General features: G+C 41.6%; 1 protein-coding gene across 21 annotated transcripts in view; it reads left to right on the top strand.

Moving 5' to 3' along the window:
* Positions 1 to 17,505, top strand: part of TIAM1 (TIAM Rac1 associated GEF 1) — a 115,020-nt gene extending 97,515 nt beyond the window's left edge. For 12 of the 21 annotated variants that reach the window (XM_080599074.1, XM_080599088.1, XM_080599085.1 and 9 more), the window contains 12 exons: positions 935 to 1,114; positions 1,540 to 1,608; positions 1,937 to 2,062; positions 4,155 to 4,263; positions 6,368 to 6,547; positions 6,678 to 6,796; positions 8,602 to 8,710; positions 10,194 to 10,252; positions 11,219 to 11,321; positions 12,060 to 12,147; positions 13,034 to 13,206; positions 15,122 to 17,505. In XM_080599074.1, the coding sequence (XP_080455200.1) occupies positions 935 to 1,114; positions 1,540 to 1,608; positions 1,937 to 2,062; positions 4,155 to 4,263; positions 6,368 to 6,547; positions 6,678 to 6,796; positions 8,602 to 8,710; positions 10,194 to 10,252; positions 11,219 to 11,321; positions 12,060 to 12,147; positions 13,034 to 13,206; positions 15,122 to 15,606 (1,800 nt within the window). In that variant the 3' untranslated portion in view covers positions 15,607 to 17,505. The remainder of the gene's footprint in view (positions 1 to 934; positions 1,115 to 1,539; positions 1,609 to 1,936; positions 2,063 to 4,154; positions 4,264 to 6,367; positions 6,548 to 6,677; positions 6,797 to 8,601; positions 8,711 to 10,193; positions 10,253 to 11,218; positions 11,322 to 12,059; positions 12,148 to 13,033; positions 13,207 to 15,121) is intronic. The other 9 variants (XM_080599090.1, XM_080599089.1, XM_080599086.1 and 6 more) reach the window with 1 other exon arrangement.
* Positions 17,506 to 17,623: the final 118 nt, after the last annotated feature.

Here is a 17,623-nt window from a genome sequence, read left to right as displayed (position 1 = left end):
ATGTAGAGGCATTGCTGGAAGTCTGTAAATCTGGATTAAAATACTGTGGCAGGATTAAACACAGAAGGTTAGAGAGGTGTGATCGAGTAAAGCAGCTCCTTTCCCTCCTGTGCCCTCGTCAGGTCTCGGGGAGGGAAGGAGATAGGGCACGCTGCAGCGTTAGCAACCCTAGAAGCCTGGGGCTGTCGTCATTGATACCGGAGACTGTACCTGCTCCAAACTTTTCAGTGAAATGAAAGATGCAAGTAGGAGATCTAACAAGAGGAGGTGAAGAGAGGATAATTCTCTTTATATAGAGTCAGATGATTAAACATTAAAGAAACCAGCTAGATGTAGCAGCTCTGGGGAAAAAAGGAAAAAAGAAAATGACTTACGGGGAGGAATTTCACCCTGCAAGGTGTGTTTCCAGATCAGAACAAAAATACAGCTACTTTCCCAAAGAGCTTGCATTTCAAGCCTTAGGCTTTGGTTACCCTGAAAACAGCTGAAAGGGTTTCTATCTCTGCATTGTCTCCTTGGCTCTACTGACACAGCCATTCATTCACAGGACTGCTGCAAACTAGATTAGGGAACTGGCAGAGGGCTGGAGGGTTTTGTTTGCACAGTCATTTTTAGTTCTCAATTCTTGGGCCCATTTGTTTGTTTCAGTCGCAAGTGCTGGACAAGCCTATTAAAGTTCATGCTTATCTGAAACTGGGGATGTTACTGAACAGCACTTCAGTTAACTTGGATTGTGCATTTTTTTCCCCTTGTCCTGGGTCACCGAAAGATAAAGTAGACAGATGTATGAAATGATGTCTATGCTTCTGGACTTCGGTGACTATTAAAAAGCCTCCAAGCTGCAACTGTGTAACTGCAAAGGCTTCTCAACTCTATTGTTCCTCTAGCTCTTGCCTAAGATATTACCTCTAGCCTTTCCTCTTTCTTTTTAAAGAGTACAGAACAGGTTGCTGCTTTCTGTCGCAGTCTTCATGAAATGAACCCTTCTGATTCAAGTGCTCATCCTCAGGAATTCACAGGACCCCAGCTGGCCACCATGAGACAACTCACAGATGCGGATAAGCTGCGAAAGGTTATCTGTGAACTTCTTGAAACAGAGCGCACCTATGTCAAAGTAAGGGATCTCAATGTGTCGGTTCAGTCTGCTAACGTTTCTTCTGGAAAACTTTGTTAGTCTCTACTCTGCTTCAAATCCTATTTTGTGCATGTATCTCGTCAGTTTACCTCCAATTCTATAATCTGTCACTAGAATAATAACTTAAACAGATCTCTGAAATAAGTAGGCATTCAGAATTCATTCAGTCATTTTGAAATAACTTTGATATGCAGAAGAACAATGTTCCATGTGATCCATGATTTTGTGGGTAACTATGTAGATGTTTCCTTTTACACAGTTGTAAATTCTGTGAAATTTGACTCTTGTTGTATGTGTGTGGAGGAAACATCCATAGGCTTGGAAAACTGTGGTCTTAGCCACTTCGATAAATATTCAGAAGCAGTTCAAGAAACCAACATGGGAATCTTTTTCTGAATTTTCAGGACTTAAACTGTCTGATGGAGAGATATCTGAAGCCTCTACAAAAAGAAACATTCCTCACACCAGATGAGGTATGTTAACTGTTCCTTTACCTTTTTGCTAGATAGCTTACATGCACACACCACTCCGCTTCTCTAGACTTGACTTGCTAGTCCCAGTGAGGTCTATAGAGAAATTTAGAACTCAATTTCTCCTAAAACAGCTGATTGACCAGCATCTTTATGCCGTGCTTTTATTTTAACACATTATACAATAATGGATAGTGTTTTTCATCCCTGACATCACACATTATGCAACTGGACTGAGAATTAATGAAGTTCTAGAAAACATGATTTAACTGCAAAGTGATCTTAACAGTGATACTTTGAGCATGTTGCTTTCTTTTTTTTCTCTTATTAGCTGGATGTTCTCTTTGGGAATCTGACTGAAATGGTAGCATTCCAGGTAGAATTCCTGAAAACTCTTGAAGATGGAGTAAGGCTGGTTCCAGACCTGGAAAAGCTTGAGAAAGTTGAGCAATTTAAGGTAATCATTATTTACATTCAGAGTAGACTTACATTTTGATGTTGTACGTAATGATGAAATATCCCAGAAACTGTCCTCTGACACGCTTCATTATAGTAGTCTTGTCGACTGTCAGTCTGCCTGTGAAAACTTACATCTATACACTTGAGACTAATTGTGAGCTAATACTGGGAGTGTTTGAAGAACATCCCACTGTGATTGATTGTACTTCATGTTACATTTAACTGTATGGAGCACTAGGAATATGTCACACCATGTGCTTTGAGATGCTATTCTTGCCCTTCTGTGAGATTTCTTGTCTCGAGCTGTAAGGAGGATCTAGAAATGGAATATTACATAAAATCTTTGTTCTGACAAGCCTAATGTAGTAGTTCAGAAACCCATTAGGGCTATGGTTCAGAACATAAATTGAGTTCTGCATCTAGTTTTTTTGTGCGTAACAGAACTATACAGCAAGTACTTCTGAGTATCAGCACCTGTGTGTGAAAGGTAGAAGTGTAAACTAAAGGCATATATACTTCATTAAAAATATATATGTATATTTTTTCTCCTATGTATTTATTTTTTTTCAATTCAGCTTTTAAATACCTAAAGGGGGCTTATACAAAAGATGGAGAGCAACTTTTTGCTCAGTCAGATAATGACAGGACAAGGGGGAATGGTTTGAAACTAAAAGAGGGGAGGAGGAAATTCTTCACTCAGAGGGTGGTGAGATACTGGAACTTCTTGCCCAGAGAAGCTGTGGATGCTCCATCCCTGGAGGTGTTCAAGGTCAGGTTGGACGAGGCCCTGGGCAGCCTGATCTAGTGTGTGGCATCTCTACCCGTGGCAGGGGGGTTGGAATTGGATGATCTTTAAGGTCCCTTCCAACCCAAGCCATTCTGTGACGTTTATTTTCCATATACATGTATATATGTATGAAATTGTGGAAGTAGAAATTGTTTTATGTCTTCTGTAGTTATGTACTGAATTTATGGCAAGTAGCTAATATAGTGCTTAGTCTTTGGGGAATTTTACCCATGCTTTGACAACTCACCTTGGCAGAGGACAGGATGTCTTGATGAATAATAATAATTCCATTGGGATTGCTCTTCAGCTAACGTATAGCCCTGGAAGAACTACCGAAAGAAGTTTGTGTGCATGCAATTTTTGCTGTCAGGTGTTCATTTAAAATCAGCATCAATCCTGAATGCTGCTGTCCTAACTAGAACACCACTTTTGTTTTGTAGGACACATGCCCTTAATGGGGAATGCAAATACATTTTTTTAGTGGTAGAAACCTCTGTAGTTACTGCTTGGACCTTTAAGAGAGAAATTGGGAAAATCCTCCTTATGGAGAGAACTCTGTGTTCTGAGTACTGCTTCTTCCATCTCTTTACAAAAATGTGTATCAGCTTAATTTTCACTTCTGTCCTATGGGCATAATCTGAAAGCAGCGTGCAAAACAGGACTTTGGGGTTTGCTTTCAGTTCTGTAGTTTTTCCTTCAGCCGACTGTAGGCAAGCTGCCTGTATGTTATCACATTCCCTTCCATCCCACTCTGTCTTATTCCTTGGAGGGTAGTGGAGCCAAAGGCAGTCGTCTGAGGGAAGGATTGTGTTTGGTCCATAACACAAACTCTTTTTCAGCAGAGTAGGGGCCTTGCTGTGTTTGTGCAGAGGGATGCTAGTCTTGCTTGCAGTTCCTCAATGTCTGATCCACTGCAAAGTCGGATACATCCAGTCCTTCCTAGGGTCTATGGCCATTATTTAAACAGAAGGTTTTAAGCTCAGGCATTTAAACACAGTTGTGGAGCTGTGAACCTATCTCCCTGTTAGCGGATGGGTCTCCAGGTCAGCCTGACTGGGAACACAGATAATTATGTTAACAATGTAGCCTGTATCAAGGCTGGACTCAGGCACCAAGGCCGGTCCTGTTTTCTGCTAGATAGTGTGAAAATACTCTAAAAATGCAGTGTCTGTCATCTGAAAGGTAAATGGAAACGCTCCATCCTACCCACGCTTCTCTCCTATTCCCCTATGCTTCTACCCCATTATACAGGTCAGAGGAAAAACCCATTCTATGCTCTTTTTCCTTTCTTTTTTAATCCTAGAAAGTGTTATTTTCCTTGGGCGGATCCTTCCTCTACTACGCTGACCGTTTCAAGCTGTACAGTGCCTTCTGCGCCAGCCACACAAAAGTCCCCAAAGTTCTGGTGAAAGGTAAGAGCGGTGTGCTGGTCAGACCAGAGAGAGAGGTGGCAGCAGCACGTTGGTTTGGGTTGTCTTGGGCTACTGTGGGGATGATGAAATGTGTCTACTGTGCACCAGAGACCACGTGGAGAGATTTGTGATGGAGGGGTGGGGGCACGCGTACAGGAGTCCTTGCAGTGGTGGGGAAATAAGCCTATCTGGCCTGACAGGCTCACAGGGTGCTCCATGCCATGGATGTTCTTATACCACCACTGATTTGATGATACCCGAGCACCTCGTTACAAGAGGTGGTTAACTTTGAATGCAGTTTTTCCTCTCTTATTTATTCTCCCCCAACACATCCAGTTTCTGTTCAGTCATGTGGGGAATGAAAAGTCTTCATAAACAGGCAATGTGGCCTGCGCTAATTGATCACTGTATTTTGGAACCAGAAGTGGTGATGACCTCTGGTTCCTCTTAGGGTATGTGCAGTGAATCCATGCTTGTCATAATCCCACTGAAGCTCCAGCAAATGTGGTTGAATGCTGACAGCTGCTAGGAAAAGACGACCTTGGGAGACTGTTATATGGAAGCTGTCTAAATGTTTTAACTTCGCTGTGCTCTCTTTCCCCTCTCTTCCTCCTCTTGCCTTCGATCCAATTTGCCTGAGAAATTTACACGTACAAATTCCTAGCAGAGCTTGGCTTGCTGAGTTGGAGAGGAATGAACTGTGGTTTGGCATATAAGTGCTCGCCGGCCCCCTTGCCTCGGAGTGATGGTTTTTGTCCTATAAAACTGTTAATCTCTTAGAGCTAGCTAGCAATGCTTCATGCAATTCATTTCTGGCTGAGATGTTACATAAACAGATGGTTCCATTTGTAGGAGCTCTGCCGTTAAGGGAGGAGATATCCAGACATCTGGATGTCTGTCAATACAAAGGTTTTTGTGGGTTGTTGGTTGGGTTGTTCATTTTTTGCAGTGCAGTTTTTTTCATATCTTCCTGTAAACTTTTATTTACTGTGCTGCAAAGAATAGTTGGCAGCTCTGTGGAATACATGAATTAATGATAAGTTGCTATCACATTCATGCTTTCTTTTGGCATCTGTTTCACTTTAATGTTAAGGACATAAACTAGGTAGTTCCGGTGATTTGTTTTTTTGTACATTGCTGACCATTTTTATAAATGAAAAATGGTTGAACTTGAATTATAACACAAACAGAACTTCATATTTGATTCCAGAGATATAAATCTCTTTAAAAGCCTTGGAGTGTATTTTAAGTGTAATTTAGGGTCCTGAGCTGAGGTACAGGTGACTTTTCGATTTGAAATTGAAGTTGCCTTATTAAAGTGGGTGACTGTCTGAGGGACGAAGCAAAAAACAAACAAAAAAGAAAACCACCCAACCTGAGCAGGGAATGTGGCTCCAATTAAATAAGTTGTGGGGAATTATTTCTGCACTGAATAACTTGTGTGTCTAAAACTGCCACCTTATCTGTGCTCCCCTCCCTGTACAAATTTATGTTCTAGTAGGAGGAGCAACAGGGGGAATAGTATTTCTAGAAATTCAGTAGCAGTAAGGTAAAAAAGATGATAGCAATCAGGTACTCAGTCTGCCTGCGCTCTCAAAATAAGATGTATTAATTACTGCCTCCTTACTAGCTCTTGATTTATTTATTGTTGTTGTTTAGTATTGCATTTTAATGTTTAATGATATTAAAAAAAAAATCAGACTTGCCAATATTATGTGTATACCTGTCAGACTAGACTCATGATTACTGTGACTTCTTACAAATATCCGATTGAGCCTTTTCTTTAAGGAAGCAGGTGATTGAAAGAATTTATGCTTCTCTAAAATAGTTGCAGGGCCAGAAATACCATGCATAGTGAAATCAAAAACTGTGTATTTTGGTACAGTGTGTAGGTGCTTGATATTAAATCCTAAATAGAATCTCTGTGGTGAAGTGTCAGTAGCACAAAACATGAAGTGCATAAATCCAGTAATGTGGATCTGATAAATCTATAGTTCCTTGCAAAATGTCTATGGATAAATGAATTTAAAGCTGGAGCGATCACTTTATTGGGGCAGCTGTTGTTATTTCCAGTTTACCCAGTAGCTTCATGTTAATCTTCTAGCCAAGACGGACACTGCTTTCAAGGCATTTTTGGATGCTCAGAACCCCAGACGGCAGCACTCCTCCACGCTAGAGTCTTACCTCATCAAACCCATCCAGCGGATACTGAAATACCCTCTCCTGCTGAAGGAGCTCTTTTCTCTGACCGATGTAGACAGTGAAGAACATTATCACCTTGATGGTAAGGACCTAAATTACATTCCTCTTCCCTGTTTAAACTTCCTTGTTTAAATTCTAAGCCCTTCTCCTACCCTTCCTCTCAGAGGTTTAAAAATACCTTTTTTCTTTTCCTCGTTCTCTCTCTCTTCTAGTGGCCATAAAAACAATGAACAAAGTTGCCAGCCACATTAATGAAATGCAGAAAATCCATGAAGAATATGGGGCGGTGTTTGACCAACTCATAGCAGAACAAACGGGGGAAAAAAAGGAGGTAACATGATCAAATTTAGAAGACATAGGCTGATATTCTGTATCATGAATGTTAAATTTTATCAAATACTTACCTTTCCTGTTGTGTCACTTCAGTAGGTCCTGGTGCAAACAGGTAAATTCCAATCCAATTCAAAAACTGCTTCTCCATGTACAGTTCAGTGAGTGGGACCAATGTAAAGAAGTGGGTTAGTTCTCTCTGAAGGTTGTGCTTTGGCCAAAATCCCAGCCCAACATGTAGTTTACTTTTTTGTCTGTCTTGGCTCTCCTCATTGCACACAAACAATCTCACCCTACCAATCTGAGCGGTCTGATGTGCTGAGGCAAGTCTGTACTTAAGTCTTTAATCACTTTAAAGATATCAAAGTGTGAGATCCAGTGTGTGAGAAACTACTGTTCCCCTTTTAGGAACTGTTAGTAGGCTTGATATATGGGCTTTGGTCTAGAACTCACAGAGCGCATACTGAAACATGTGAAGGTTGAATGTGGCTCAGCCTTTGGAGACCATCTCAGAAACCTGTGGAAGATGTCTTGAAGATTCAAACTGAGACCTGGACTTCTCATTTACTGATTAAAATGTAGGCTCACAGTCCATCAGTGCAGTGAAGGAGAGTGGTGGCAGTAATGGGCAAGGTCAGGGGAGACTTGAGAAAGATGGGGAGATGTGCTGAAGAGCTGATGTGAGCAGCGATATGGGTGAAGGCTGGAGAGACATGACCATATGAAGTAATGGTAGTGGGGTTTTGCCAACAATTGGGATGAAGATCAAGCCTAAGAGTCACTGGGTAAATACAGGACACAGAGGGGACTGGGATTGAGTCTTGGGGAAGTTTTGGGGGTGTGTCTTGGGCACCATCTTCTTTGGGGAGAAGCACATGGAGGGTAGAGGGCAGAGATCAGGTGCCTTTGCCAAACCTTTGCTGATGCTGGCAAGAAGGATTGGAGAAAGCATGTCAGGACTTCTGTTGGGGGAGCATTTGTGGCTTGGAGTTCATTTGGGAGAGGAGACAACAAATACATCTTAGTGTTTGCTCTTGTTATCAGGGAGAGTTCAGATTGTTCTGCTGGTGCTCTCTGTGGTATCCTTTTGCAAAAGGCAGACTTCATGGACAGAAGGGGGGGAGAAATTGTGTAAGATGGCCTCTAGACTGGGGATAGCCCTTGACTTGTGACTTTGGGAGATCAGAAGTCAACATGAAAGATCTGGTTGCTGCAGTGACATTAGGATGCATCTCCCAACAGTCATTCTGAACTCATTTATTAGTCCATTACCAGCAATATGTCTTCCTCAGGTGAAACTTTGGGAAAAATCAAGAACCATGGCAACTGTTGGGGGGGAGGAAGCTGCTGTGACTGCTTCACCTGGTGCTGTCTTTGAACTATACCCCAAATTGTGTGTGTGTGATGGGGTTATGCTTAAATGTTTGAACAAAATAGCAAGAAACTTGTAAAGGAGAAGATGGAGAAAGGAGCAGAAAAACATAAGGAAAACATCCAGTGTGGCTTTTCTGCTCCTTTGTTTGTTTTTTTTTGCAAGCCCTGACTTCTTATAAAATTGTGAGAGCTAGGCTCTCAGTCTGTCTTCTCCCAATCTATGCCCACCAATTAAAGATTTAGATGCATCTAATGCCAACTGTCAGAGTCTGTTTGCGCATACGTGCAGTCATCTGGTTGAATATCTTATTCCAAAAATTTACTTGTGTTGTTTGTTTATTTAAGAATCAAGTCCAGGACAGTTTTCTTGAACTGAAGAAAACTTTGAACTGAAACACATTCTGTCTTTGTGCATGTGTTTGCGATTGGCAGGTTGCAGACCTTTCTATGGGGGACTTGCTCTTGCATAATACCGTGATATGGCTTAATCCTCCTGCTTCACTAGGGAAATGGAAGAAGGAACCTGAGCTGGCAGCATTTGGTTTGTATCCTAGTAATTTCATTTCAGATGTGTAAAAGAGTGTATAATGTGCCTTAGCAGATATTTGTTGAAGGTAGTTGAGCATTGCCTTCTGCAAGGTTGGCTGGAACTTAAAACTGTATTTGTCTCTTTGTAATGGTCAAATTCTGTTTTGTGTTGATCTAAATCTGGTGAATAATCTGGAGATGACTGCTATAATAGTGAAAGAGTTTCTTAAACTCGTATCCAAGGCTATAAATTGAGAGCTATGCAGAAAGGTATTTGTATCTGAGAAGATACATTTCAGTAGTCTGATGTATGTCATCTAACTGCTTCACATCCTGTTGGACAAGGTTGGGGCTTGAAGAGGCTCTGCCTTTTCTCTCCATGCCTTTTGCCAAAAAGAGCCCGAGCATCTAAATTTTAGTGGTCTTAAAGCGAAGCCAGGACTCCCAGAGAGTCTTGGAGTGATCTGTCTTCCTCCAAGAACTGTATCTTGGGTGGCCAAAAGAGAAATTGAAACTGCTGTTGGCATAGGTTTCAAGGTCTTTCCACTGTATCAAACCATGGTTCTTTGGAAAGGTACAGGAGCACTTATATTGGCAAAATATGCATTTGTTACTTTGAGCGAAGTTAAGTAGTGTGTGCTAGATTTTCTTTGTTTGTTCCTAAACTTCTTCACACAATGAGCTTTTACCTTGCTATTTTCAGCAAGCTATGCTGGTTAGAAGGCAAGTGATTTATACCAAACAGCTTATGAATGAAGAATTTTTCAGTTTTGCTCTGAAGAACACACAAATATTGAGTGCTTTGCTGTAAGCTGGGAAACTGCCCAGTTATGCCTTGAAACTGAGGAGCCTCACAAAAGATGCTAGGAATGTGCAGCAACTTTTAAGTACTCCAAACAGCTTTACACTAGTTTCATAAAATTAAGTCCAAAATTAAGTGTTCATGCAATTCAATCCTAAAACAAGGGGCATGTTTGACCTTTCTCAAAAGAGAACATGAGGAAAACCAGAGTCTTGAAAGACAAATTCAGACTCCATGTGGATGTTACATGATAATAGAGAATCAAATTGCACCTCTGTCTACAAGTGTTGTTCACTTCTTAATTCAGTATAGACCACTCTTCCCCACCTGGGAGTGGTTCAGATTTCAAATTCTGCCTGTGTGTGGTCTCACCTGATGACTGGCAGCATGTAGTTGGATGCTGTTCATTTGTCTGAGGTGGACTTCTGTTTAATTATCTTTTAATAGAACTGTTGGATTTTGAACAGTTGTTCAAATAACTGGCAACTCTTAGGTTACTTCAAGTCATTTGAAACTTGTGTTTGCGTGCTAAAAGCTGTTTAGTTTTTTTTTGGCAGGATTACTCCTGCCTTCCCTCCCTGACTCAGCTGAGGGCTGTTTGAGGAGTTGAAAGGTCTGTGAGCTGGGGTGTGTAGGATACCCATTCCCAACCTTATTGACTACATAGCGTTTGTTTTTTAACTTTCTTCTCCAGTGTTCAAAACAGCTGTGGTCCTTGTGTATAAGGATGGTTCCAAGCAGAAGAAGAAACTTGTAAGTTGCATGAACTATTTCTGTGATGCTGTGTATGTTTGTAGTTCTAAGATCAATATTTACTTTCCCTAAAGCTGTGGTGTGAGAGTGTGCTTTTGCATATGTGATCCTTGTCCTCTGCCACACCACTGAGGATTTGGGTAATTCTGAGTGGCCTACTGTTCAGTGCTTTGCAAGTGTTTGTTTAGTTTATCCTTTGCTCCCTGCTGGGTTATTCATGTTGCCTGCGACATCCATTGTATGCTGTGGAGTGGACTTCCATAAAACAAGGTACCACCTTGAGCATGTCTCTTGTACTTGGCTCTTCGATCAGTGCATATGAATCAAACATGAGAGACGTCTGACTTTCTTGGTGAAGCACAATGTCTTTGCTTCAGTTCTGGCTATTAGTTTCTTCAAGTATAGCATGCAACTAAGCAAGTGCTGGCTGCTCTCAGCTGAACTAGATATGCCTACACTATGTATCAGTGGATCCTACTGGAATCTACAATTAGAAGTTAAAGCTAAGCTTGACAGTGAACGTATGGCTTGCTACAACAGGGAACACAGTTTATAGTATTACAGGAAACACTTTGATTCCCACATATGGCATAAACCAAAAGCATTATTTGAAATACTCGTCTTCTAAGGTCAACTGGACATAAAATAAGCTTGGAGTGACCAAAGCAAAACAAATGCATGTTCCTAAGTATGTGTGCAGTTGGAGGTGAGAATGCAGGATTAGTTGCAAAAAAAATTTTGAATGTATTGATAAGAGTTGATCGGACTAATGGTTGCTTTTGTCTGGAATTTAGCAAGATCTTCGTAGACAGGCATTTCAGTGCTGCTGGTTACTAAGAAGTTGTAGTGAGAAAAGAATTGCAACAGGTCTCTAGCTGGACACTTTTAGTGCAAAGCAATGGAGACCTTGGTGTCTGAATATCCTAAGGTATCTCATTTCTTAAGGGTATTTTGAAATTCTTCCAGGGAGGATCACATAGAGCTTCAATTTATGAAGACTGGGATCCGTTCCGCTTTCGTCACATGATACCTCTGGAAGCACTGCAGGTTCGAGCATTGGCAAGTGCAGGTAATGTTCCAGCTGCATGAATTTGGCAGTCTTTTTAATGTTTGTTTTGGAGATGTTCACTGATCGGTGTTTCTCCTTAGTACGTGTGTATGCAGCTTTGGGGACCTGAGAAAGGAATCTAATTGCCCTGGAGAGAAAAGAAGGGGGCAGAAGCTCAAATTCTGTATCTCTGCCTTGTCAGTACTTTTTTGAAGGCAGTCAAGGTCCTGGAAAAACAGGACATAGTTATTGCCAACTCTGGTTTGTTTTGTTCCTCTTTTAGAGTCTTGAAGGAAATCTTGCAACTGTGAGAAAATAGGGCTAGTGAATTATTTTTCTTGTGGTAGATGGCTTCATGTGAAAGTTACTGTTTAAAACTGAGATTTTTTTAACATATGCTCCTGTTCTTCCACATAAGTGAAAGTAGAAGGAATATAGGATGTAGCTGTGTGTAAAAGTTACGCCTGTAAAATGTGGCAATACTATATGAAATATCCAAAGAACTGTTTTTTCCCCCATATTTTATAGGACTGAGTGACTGAATATGAAGTTCTACTAGATTTTGGCCAGTTCATGTCTGTTGTTTCATTGGCCACTTTCCCACTGCTGCCTTTCATCCATAAATTAATATTATTTTCAGTGTATAATTTGCTGTCTCAGACAGTCTTAAACCATTTTTTAGGGTAACGGAATAAATATTGTTACTGAGGTTTACAATGAGAACCTGATGTATGAAATGCTATTTACTTTTCGTTGCAGATGCAGAGACCAATTCTGTATGTGAGATTGTCCATGTTAAATCTGAGTCTGAAGGCAGGCCAGAAAGAACGTTTCACCTTTGCTGTAGGTAAGTGCGTTTCCAAATTTTCCAATGGCAGCTGCATCTCTGCATCCCAGCTTGCCTTTGTCATTTGTTTAAGGCAGTCTGGGAACAGCTGGTGGGAAAGTGAGCAGAGGGCGTTAGAACCTCATTTCTGGCAGGCAGAGTTTCATAAAGTCTATTAAGATAAAGGCACAGATCTGATCAGCCTTGCACACGTGTGGGAATGTCCTTATTACAACTTTCCTTTCACAAATTTACATCCAATTCAACTCCAGCATTATGCTACGTAGACGTTTGTGTGTCTTGTTTAGCTGACCTTCCATGCCAACAAGTTCCAACCCCTGTTCCTGGGGCGTTACCCTTTTCTTAAATTAATTTTGTCTGTCTTTGTCATGGTGGTTGCCCTGACGTGTTTTAGGCTTCAAATCAGAACTTGGTACACAAGGTTGCCAGAGTCCAATGGAGCTGATATCAAGCCAATTCCCACTACTAGGTAGTAAAGATTTGCAGGACTACTTCTTGGTGTGTGATTAGGGGAGACAAACTGAGATTGAATTAGTCACTATAGGTCAATTTGATGTTTATCAGAGAAAGCAAAGTTTGTGGTTAGTGTTGGAGGGAAAAGGAAGGCTCGAGGAGTGAATGGCTAAACGTTTTGTTAACATACAGAATATTTATTTCCTTGGATGTCTGTTGCAATTACTACAGTAATAGTTAGCTTTATGTACTTTAGTATAGTTAGCTTTGCCTTGAAAATACTGATTCAATTTAAATCTTCTCTGGGGAAATGTATGCCAGTCAGTCTTCAGTTTTAAATTACAGTACTGATTATTATTTCACTTATTTACAGTGAGCTTTCAGCAGTTTGCAAGAGGTAACTCTGCCCCTTGTATTTTCACCTGTTTTTCAGTTCACCAGAACACAGGAAGGACTTTCTGAAGGCAGTGCATTCGATTCTGCGGGATAAACACAGAAGACAGCTTCTTAAAACCGAAAGTTTGCCCTCATCCCAGCAATATGTTCCTTTTGGTGGAAAAAGATTGTGTGCTCTAAAAGGTGCAAGGCCAGCCATGAACAGGGCAGGTACTGTAGGGCTACAGACTTTCAAGATCCCAGTAACCCCAGCACCATTGTAGGACGTGTTGTTATCTGATACTTGTGTACTAGGATTGGCATTCTCTCCTGTGTATGTAAAAACTGCTGTTTTTCCATGCTTCACCTCCTCGAGAGCCTTAAATTGCCTCTGTTTACCTTGCTTTGCACTCAAGGTTCAGCTTCAGAGAAGTCCTTCTGGCATGGGAGGAAGAAACAGGATTTCTGTCAATACCAATTGGCTGTGCACTTTAATCTGGAAATGGGTTTCAGCTGAACAAAACAGAAGCCCGCTGCATATTTCTTAAACAAAAGCATGTACAGAGTTTTCAAGCTAACTCTAGCACTTTTAACTAAAATTCACTTGGGGGAGCTGATTTTTCTTGTGCGTGATATGGTTTGGAGAGACAGCTTTGTATGTCCTCCGTTTTTAGCCTTTTCAGCTCTATTGCTAAAGGGCATGTACATCTCACACTTTGAGAGGCATGCACTTGATGCTATTATTTTTGTAATGGTCTGTCCTAAACCACGGATTTTCCTTTTTGGTTGACTTCAGGCAAAAGCAATGAGAAAATCCCAGGGAAAAGCAGGTTTCACTTTCAGAACACTAGATGATGGAGGGAAGAAACACTTGCTTCCAACTGAAAAATACTCAGCACTGCTGCGTGTTTTGTTCTGGTCTGTTTTTTTTCTGCTCATTAGATCCAGCAATGTAGACAACCAGGCTTTCTGTTCCTCTTCTGTAATAGGCTGGCCAGACCAATAACATTTGCAGCACGGCTTCTAACTTGAGGTGATGCTAGCCATCAGCCTCAGAGGCACTTAAAATAGTAAGAAAGAATATTCAGAGGAGGACCAAAATGCATCTGTTTTACCACAGTGCTTCTTCAATCAGCCTGTGGGGTTGATGTGTAGATGCCAAAACTTATTTTAGTTTGGCTTGGCAGTGCATTTGCATGATGAATTCTGCTGCAATTAACTATAGGGAAAAGTCTGGAGATTTTAAGACTTGCAACTGTTGAACTTGGTGCATGTTTTGAGGGTCTTAAAATGTAACCCTCTCCCCTCAAGCTGCTAGAGTTCAATGAATAAAAACTGCAAGTGCTAAGGCACTGTTTAGTGGAGGGAGACAAACTATAACCTTGGAGTTCACCTGCTTGTGATGGAGCTACCTGTGTGCACAAATAAAGTGCTGGAATGCCTGCAGGTCCTTTGGCTGCAGGATTCATCCCCTGCTTTGTCTCATAAGCCTCTTATGAAAATGTTCCAACACAGAAGATGTGAATTTGCTAATTGGGCCAGTTGCAAAAGCTAGCAGACCAGCTGATGCTGCGTAAGGAACTTCTGAAAGGTTTCTTTGTTTTTCTTGTTTTTTCCTCCCTAGTAAGGTGAAAGTGTGGAAGGGAGTAGCAGAACCTGGATAGGAAATTTCCCCATAAATAACGCAACAACGCCAGCACCTTCAGTACCGAGGTAGCTACTTGGAAACCTATAATGTTGCTCTTAGCCAAGACAAAGCAATTTCCCATATCGACGTGTAAGGCTAGTTGAGTTTTGCTGTGTACTGACAGCAGGGAGCTGCTCCTGAGAAGCTGAGCTGAACAGATGCACTTTGTGCTGGCTGGCTGCCTACCGCTTAGGAGGAACAGTAATTGTGGGCCATTATCCCAACTGTGGATCTGAGTAGCAGAAACTCCTTTTTCAGCTGGAGAGAGACCTGTGCCGAGGAGCTGAGTGAAGTATGACTTGCCCGCAGGGAGGATGCTGAATGACTAGGTCATTCTTGGGAGTCTGCCTGGTTTGTGCCTAGCGGTGTTAAATAAAGGGCCCTTGGAAGACTAACTTTTTAAAGAGAGTTGTACCATGTGTAAAAAGCCTCTGGGGTTTTATCTTTGTGTGTGCACAGTGTCAGCCCCAAGCAAGTCTCTTGGGAGGAGGAGGCGGCGGCTGGCCCGAAACAGGTTTACCATTGACTCAGATGCCGTCTTCACGAGCAGCCCTGAAAAAGAGCCCCAGCAGCCCACGCACAGTGGGGACACTGACCGCTGGGTAGAGGAACAGTTTGACCTTGCTCAGTATGAGGAGCAGGAGGACATCAAGGAAACGGACATCCTCAGCGATGACGATGAGTACTGCGAGGCCGTGAGAGGCGCCGTGGCCGACCGAGAGCTCCGGGAGCGGCTGCAGGCAGCCTCCATCACGAGCAGCCAGCCGTGCCGGGGAGACCGCGCGCGCCCGGCCATGGACACGCACGCCTCCAGGATGACCCAGCTGAAGAAGCAAGCGGCCTTGACCGGCATCAACGGCGACGTGGAGGGCCACGGCGAGGAGGTCATCTGGGTTAGGCGTGAAGACTTTGTTCCCAGCAGGAAACTGAACACGGAGCTCTAAACTGGTCCCCTTCCCCGCCTGGATGCGTAGGTCTCCCTGTCCTGCCCGCCCCCGGCACACCGCCAAGAGCCGATCCCCGTAGATTGCACACTTGCACACACCATTTCGGCAGCTGAATTGGTCCAAAGCCATGCGGCCACACTCTAGGCAACTGTAAAACGCTCAAAACTTGGAACGGAGTAAGCTTAAGGTCCTGTCTTACGTTACCAAGGGCTTTCACACTCTTATTTATTCTAACATAATCAGGGGCTGAAATTAAGTGTGGGGAGAACATCACTGGAAAACAAATTACTCTGGATGTCTTAACCTACGTGCAGCAAACTAGCTTATACAATAGCACAACAAAGAAAGGGTTTTATAACCGTAAAGCATCAACCGTAGGTTCATCTCCTTAATGAGGAAACTGCCTTTTTAACGTGTACAGTTGCAGTATTCTTACTACTTTTCCCTCTTTAAATGTAAGAGAATATACATGTATTTTAGGGATGTGTGAGGAAAGGTTTGGGATTTATGTTGTGTTAAGTCCTCTCGGTCTGTGGCTGGTCTAATTTAATGTCAATGTTGGAAGCTCTAGTTTTGCATAATGTTATAAAGATGCCAAACTCTCTTAAGAGACCCGAATTTAACACTTGAAGAAATATTTTTTTGTATTTTACCTGAGATGCAGGGGCACAAAGGGATAATAATTTTACAGTGTTAGCTTAGCTCCACGTCTAGGATACGAGGCTAGCTTTTTGCAGAGGGTTAGGAAAGGTGGTTTTTATATTAAAATATGAACTGGAAACTCTTATTTAGGTATAACTTTCTTCAGGAAAAGGATTACTGTATATGTTTGAGACTGGAGTTTAGTTAGATAATAAAAAGAATAAAATGGCATGACCGAATTGTAGTGGAACAAACCGATCTATGGTGTAACCTTGCTGGAGCTAGTGCAGCAACATCATGGATTCGTTTGGTCTGCTTTCTCTGACAGTTTGGGCATAGGGGACAGGGAATTCATGGCCAAAAAACTGACCTCATCCACTCTCCTGCTGTGGGTGAAACTAGTGTATTTTCATTCCTTTATAAAAGCTTTTCCACTGCAATAGAATATGAGTGACTTCTAAACAAGCAAACCTCTTTAGCATTTTAAATCTTTTATTTAAGCATCTAAAACAGGGTAAAATGTGACTAAAAAGGTTTTTAAGTAACTTCCAAATACAAAACACAAAATAGCACTTTTTTTTTTAAAGATTTATATAGCTTTTCCCATTTCAGTTTCACCTATGGAAAAAAAAAAGATTATATGAAGTTTTCTTTTTTTGGTATCTATTGATGTTTGACACATTAGTAGGTACTTTGAAAACCTGAAATTTTATAATAGCTTTAGGATTATATTTTATAAAATCCACTCTGACTATATTTTAAAACATAATGAAAATTATTCCCCCTGAAATCCATCACTGTCTTTGTGTCCCAGCTAGCATTCCTGCCTTGCCCCCCACCCACTTCTGGTTTCTGGTGCACTATACTTGTTCTTACGATAGCTTTCTCTCTTTAACTTTTTGCTATCCTCTCATTTCTTTTCGTAAAAGCTTTAGAAAGGTTTCTATACCTTTTGTATTATCACGCCATTGTTTTATATCATCTACCTGTCAGTTGTGTCCCAGCATACTAGAAAAGCAGAGGTTTTAGCTGTCCTGTGCTGTACCCAGCGGAATACAGTCAGTTCTGGAATACTGGAAGGCTGGTACTGGAAAGGTACCGTTGTTCTTGTACATAATGTCATGACATGTCTATGTCAAAGGTTCTTATATATTTCTTTTATAAGCTGAAAGAAGGTCTATTTTTATGTTTTTAGTTCTATGAATGGAACGTTGTAAATGCCTGTCAGAAATAAAATACTGGAGGAAAAAAAAAGTGGTATGTGTACATGTGTGCTCCGAGACAGAGGTCCTTCTCGGTGAAGGCAAGCAGGAAGCATGTCTTAGGACAGGTGAAGCTGTCAGGATCACTCTCCCTGCTTTAGCAGCCTGTA

This window comes from Anser brachyrhynchus (genome assembly GCF_964034855.1).
Source record: "Anser brachyrhynchus genome assembly, chromosome: 1".
Lineage (NCBI taxonomy): Eukaryota > Metazoa > Chordata > Aves > Anseriformes > Anatidae > Anser > Anser brachyrhynchus.
This window is presented reverse-complemented; position numbering and strand designations above follow the sequence as displayed.